The 6119-nt window shown below is 38.3% G+C and overlaps 1 protein-coding gene across 1 annotated transcript; it reads right to left on the bottom strand.

Annotated features, from left to right (window-relative positions):
• Positions 1-6: 6 nt before the first annotated feature.
• Positions 7-641, bottom strand: LOC114683098 (olfactory receptor 4F15; the record flags this gene model as incomplete). Its single annotated transcript, XM_028857272.2, has 1 exon — positions 7-641. A coding segment is annotated over exon 1 (635 nt), but the record flags the coding sequence as incomplete, so codon positions are not given.
• Between the last annotated feature and the right edge of the window lie 5478 nt (positions 642-6119).

Below are 6119 nucleotides of genomic sequence, written 5' to 3'. Positions count from 1 at the left end.
ATGAGCCCACTGTTGACAGTGACCATGAGCTCAAGCTCTTGAGTGTTTGTGCAAGCAAGTCTGAGGAGTCGGGGGAGGTCACAATAAAAACTGTCCAAGGTATTAGGACCACAGAAAGGCAAGTCTACCACAAACACCAATTGTACCACTGAGTGAATAAGGCCAATGACCCAGGAAGTGACTAAAAAAAATAGACACACACGTGGGCTCATGATGATCAGGTAGTGCAGAGGCTTACATATGGCTACATATCGGTCAAAAGCCATGGCTATGAGCAACACCATCTCAGTGCCCCCAACTGCATGACTGAAGAAGATCTGAGTGATACAGCCCCAGAAGGAGATGGTTTTGTGTTTCTTGAAAATGTCACAGATCATCTTAGGAGCTGTAATTGAGCAGAATACCATATCAATGACTGAGAGATTAGCTAAGAGGAAGTAGAGGGGGGAGTTTAGATGAGCGTCCAAAGTTACAGTGAGCACAATGACAAGGTTGCCCATCATGCTTGCAAAGTAGAAGAACAAAGTGAAGACAAAAAGTAGAAACTGAATCTCCCATATATTAGTGATCCCGAGGAACACAAACTCTGATACCACAGAGCGATTCATTCCATGCATTGCTTCAGATGTCAGAACCAGCATTCGTATTTGCTGAGGGAAGAAGGAAAAAGAGAATTTAAGCAAGAGTTAGTGTACGAGGAAGAAAGCCTGTCACTATGGAAGTAATTATTTCATTCAAATTATGCACAGCAAAATATTCTTTATCACAACCATGTACACTGGCTTTCTCTTAGATGAGCTGGCTGATTTCCACATGGTGTCATAGTTCTCAAAGCTACTACCACTAAATTATTTCCACCTCTAGACCTGTTTCTTCTCTCTTGTTGCTTAATATTAAGTGGAGATTTTCTATTTTCTCTTGTCCAGGATATTCTACCTGGATGACAAAAAAGCCATTTTTAAATCCCTTTGACCACAGTTTCTTATGAACTGATATGATTACAGCTTTTCACACAAAACACCTAACAATACTCATGCATGATATACAGCTTTAAAAGTCTCTATACTGTTATTTTTTTTAATTCCTCAATTAAACTTTAAACATTTTTCCTTTCTCTTTGACTTCCAAAATTTCTGCCATTGCATAATGCACTACACAAAGTCTAATTCTCAAACTCCAGGTAAACATGCCCTTGTTTGTGAAATCACAGCCTGGTGGAGTCTTCACGAACTCAATGCTAGTTTTTAAGTCAACTCGACACAAGATAGTCATCTGAGAGGAGCAAACCTCAATTGAGAAAATCCCTCCATAAGATCAGGCAGTAAGCAAGCCTATAGGGCATTTTCTCTTTTAGTGATCAATGGGGGAGAACCCAGCCCATTGTGGATGGCGCCATCCCTGGGCAGGTGGTCCTGGGTTTTATGAGAAAGCAGGCTGAGCAAGCTATGAAGAGCAAGCCAGTAAGCAGCACTCCTCCATGGCCTCTGTTCAGATCCTGCCCTGTTTGAGTTCCTGTACTGACTTCCTTTGATGATGAATAGTGATATGGAAGTATAAGCCAAATAAATCCTTCTTGCTTTCAATCATGCTGTTTCACTACAGTGGTGGTAACCCTACCTAAGACTAAGCTCTGTTAGTATTTAGTTCACTTTGTGTACGTAATTATATAACTGTCCATCTCTTGAACTGAAATGTAGCTTCTTGCTGTAGGTGTTGCTCAGTGGTAGAGTACTTTCTTAGCTTGTGTGAGGCCTGCTTGATCCCTGCAACTGTAAAATAAAACAGTTTAATTTGACATGGAAATCATGCTTAGTTCACATGTATCGTTTCTATCACCATCACGTCACTAACAGGGACTCACAAAGCCTGATGACAAGTGCTTCACACTTGCTGAATGAAGGAAGAAATTCATGGACTGAGGGCTGACATTAGAGTTGAGAGTATATCGTAAGTCAGTAGGCTTCAGATCAATAGTATGTAAATAGTATGCCAATTAGTGGCTATCACAAGATTCCAAGGTCATTCCTATACTTGTTTAATCACACAGAGAAAAGTTGTACGGGAAACCTCTGTTGTAAAAATAATTATGAAGCCTCAATCATTCATTTAAAGAAGTTGATAAAAGGCATCTGATGTTTTAAAATGGAAGAAGTCATTTTACTTTACCATGATTCAATTTCAATAAAGTCTACATCTGGTCTAAAGGGTTGTGAGCTGAGACGAAAACAAAACAAAACAAAACAAAAACAAAAACAAAACAAAACAAAACAAAACACCCTCTGCACACCCACTTGACTCTCAAAGGCAAGAATTACCTCACATAAAACTTACACTTTTTCAAAATACACCTGAATTGGGTAAAAGAAGAGCAAATAAAATATTGGGAGGAAAGAGCCAGATTGTGTGTGTGTTTGTGGACAGGGTGACTGCTGAGTTATAAAGAGCATCAAAGCAACTAAGGACAGCGGTCAGATTCCAGCACTGGGAAGAAGAGGAGGACAGAGTTCTTTAGGGATAAGCAACAGGTGCTGCAGGTGGACAGTGAGGTGATTTACACAGGAAGCAATTTCACAAAATATTATGAAACTTTACACTAAGATCAAGATTTCCAGATTCTCACTAAATGTTCTTCACAATAAACAGCTTTTCAGCTCTCTTTTTATTTATTTAGCATGTCTGGGGATCGAACCCAGGTCTTTGTGCATGCTTTTAAAACAAGTGCTTTACCACTGAGCTATTTCCTCAGCCACAGAAGTAGCTTTTATATTGGGTGTTGTAAGAAATAGTCACAAATTTTGTGGCTTAAAACAGCTATCCTAGTTGGACAGAGTGGCGCACGCCTTTAATCCCAGCACTTGGGAGGCAGAGGTAGGCAGATCTCTGTGAGTTCGAGGCCAGCCTGGTCTACAGAGTGAGTTCCAGGACAGGCTCCAAAGCTACACAAAGAAACCCTGTCTTGAAAAACAAACAAACAAACAAACAAACACACAGCAAAAAAACAGCTGTCCTGCCCTCAGCTGACTGTCCCAACCCCCACATCATTCACCTACCTCCTCATCCTCACCTACCCCAGTGCAGTTATAGTTTTAAATCAGGAAAGCTGATATGAGTCTTTGAATATAAAATTAAAGTATCACCAGAAACCTTTTCTTTCTGAAGTTTCCAGAACAGAATCTGTTTCCTTGTCATTTCCAGCTACAAAAGGCTGCCTGCATTTCTTGGTTCAGGGCCCCCATTCCCAGCATCTACTATTAATCCTCTCAACTCCTCTCACTCAGACTCTCAGTGTTCTCTTATAATTATCACTGGAATTAAATTGGACAGATCAATGTAACCTTAAATCTTAAACTTCTTGAACCAATCATAGCTACAAAGTTGCCTTTGCCCTAAGGTAATATTCACAGATCTGTGTTGAAGACATAAACATCCTTGAAGGACATTATTCTGTATGCCACACTATTCTAATGGGATAATGACAATCTTACAATGAAGCAATGAGTCTTATACTGTGGATTTCAGGTAGCTTGTCAGGATATTAAAAAGGATATTGAGGGGTGAGGAATATATAATGCATCCTGATCGATGCCTTGTGAATATGTATAAAGAGTTTCTGACTCCACTAACATAAGATGGACAACGAATGACCATCAAGGATGAGTCAGTGGTAGTCAGTCAACCAATATGTTATCAGAGAAATTGTTGTGGAAGGTATGTAAATGACCTCTGAGTTTTTCTATGACTCTTCCTTGTTCATTAATTCAATCAATATTTTGAATACCTAGAGTGCCAGATACCATCCCAGAGGTCTCAGGTGTAACACTGACATGAATTTTTGACTTTGTGGAATCTATATTTAGTATAGAAAAATGCAGTTTTAATATTAGATCTCCCTTTTTCAGAAGAGATAAGTACAGTGGAAGGAAGAAACTCTATAATTCATTACCTGGGCCATCTCAAACTCTCTGCTTACACCAGAAAGTCTCTTCTAAGTGTTCTGACTTCTTTTTATCTGAATTCTTATGTGTATGGTTTCTATTACATTATTTTTCATGGTCTCTATTTAATAATTGCGAATTGATCTCCCAACTTACATTGATAAAACTTAAGGACAGGTATCGTGTTCTTTAATTAGCTTTTTGTTAATGACTGAAAATCAACCCATAAGTAACACTAGGAAGATTTCTTTGATTGTCTACTCACTCATTCAACAAACATGTATGTGGAATCCATAACCTCTCCAGCAATATAGTAAATCTCAGAGATAATAGAATGGTGAAAAACTTAGCTATCATGTGAAATAATTTAATGGTACAGGAAACTGGAGGCACGCAAAATGCCTATGAGTACAATTTTAAGAGCTTTGTAAAATCATTTCATCCTGTTAATTGGGTCTTCTCTTTCTTTCAGTTGGGTTAAGAGTCTGTAAATCTTGTTTAAGAACCAGCTCTTGGATTCTATGATTCTCTGTGTTGTTTTCATTGAGTATAGCTCATGTTCCTTTCTATTTTTCTTTCATCAAATAAACTTGTCTTTGTAACAGATGGAGACCATTACAGAAAACCACAACTAATCAAAATGCAGAGTTGTGGAGTCCAGTTGCAATTGATACAACACAAGTCCTGCACTCAAGGCTCAGGGATCATCATGGAAGAGAGGACAGAAAAATCATATAACTAGAGGAACAGGGAGTTTGTTGTGAGACTGCATCTCCTAGAAATGTCAGAAGCTACATCCATGAATCCTCACCAGTGTGGCATGAACTGAGCAAGTGGGACACCAGTAGACTTACTAATGTGGAAAAGGGAAAGCTCCTGCCGCCTCAACCATACACTAAGAACTATACACAACTAAGGAATGCTGAGAGCAGGAGAAATACACCAACTGGATGCCAAATGGTCATCCCTGCAAACGCATGCAAACAAGTGATATTGTATGCCCTAAGCAGGTTGTATTTATATATTTAGGAATCCACATATTAAATAGAAAGAGGCCATGAATTTGAAAGAGAGTGGGTGAGAAGAAAGGGAACATTGAAATGATGCAAATATATTATAATCTCAAATAAATAAAAAATTAAAAAACTAATTTATGATTTCTATTCAAACTTCCATATGATGTGCTATAAACTAATCAACACTGTCCTAAAAAAATAGAAAATTTAAAAGCTCCAAAAGAATTCCTTGTGGTTACTAAGAAAAATATGCTTTTACTTAAAAAAATTAGGCTTTATGAAATAAGCACAATGAGAATATACTGTGAAGTGGGAACATATGTGATGCTTTTCACAAATTAAAATTTAGACAGGAAAAAACCCAAAAGAACGGGAAGTGGCAATAGACACCTGCATTCTCATTACTTGGGAGGCAGAGGCAGGAGGCTTACTATTAGTTTGAGTCCAGACTATGCTCCATAGTGAGCTACAGCCAGCTGGGCTGTATAGAGAGACTCTTTGATAAAAAGGACAAATCACAACAGCTGAAAAAAAAAATGACACTCAGCTGTTCATAGATTTATAAGGGCAAGATCAAAATTAGGATATTTATGGGGTCATTTAAAGACAAAAATATGATATTTCATATACAATTTATGCAAAGATAAAGCCTAGGCAGAGGACAACTTGGACATTTTAGGGTAATTAAATATACTTTTAAAATGAGAAAAGAATTATGTGGAAAAATTAGAATAAGAAAGAAAAAGGGAAATTAGATCATTGAATGTGGCAGGAGATGAAGTCGGCCAGTGAGGCTGAACATTATGATAGAGAGGAAGAAATGGCAGAAAAGAAGTTTAAGGGTGCACTTTTAAAAACAGCAGCACCCCCAAATAACTCTCTGTCAGCATCCCAGCAGAGCTGTGTCATTTTAGGCTAACACACTGCAGTCCCCAGTCTCGTATACACTGCTGTAAGAAGGGAGCCCTCTCAAGTTATTACAGATGAGTTTTCATGCGGCTTTCCTGACACAGTATCAGGAGATTTTATTCATACAAGGATGAAGGTTTTGTGGATGAATAATATAATTTCCTTAAACCTGAGTCATTATCCAAGGAGGATTAGCTTGAATCTGTGGCAGCAGGAGACAGGATAAGAGAAAAAAGCGTGGGTAGGAGCGAGACAGTAT

This window comes from Peromyscus leucopus, unplaced genomic scaffold (assembly GCF_004664715.2).
Source record: "Peromyscus leucopus breed LL Stock unplaced genomic scaffold, UCI_PerLeu_2.1 scaffold_981, whole genome shotgun sequence".
Lineage (NCBI taxonomy): Eukaryota > Metazoa > Chordata > Mammalia > Rodentia > Cricetidae > Peromyscus > Peromyscus leucopus.
The sequence above is the reverse complement of the archived record's forward strand: the minus strand, read 5'-3'. Positions and strand labels throughout refer to the sequence as shown.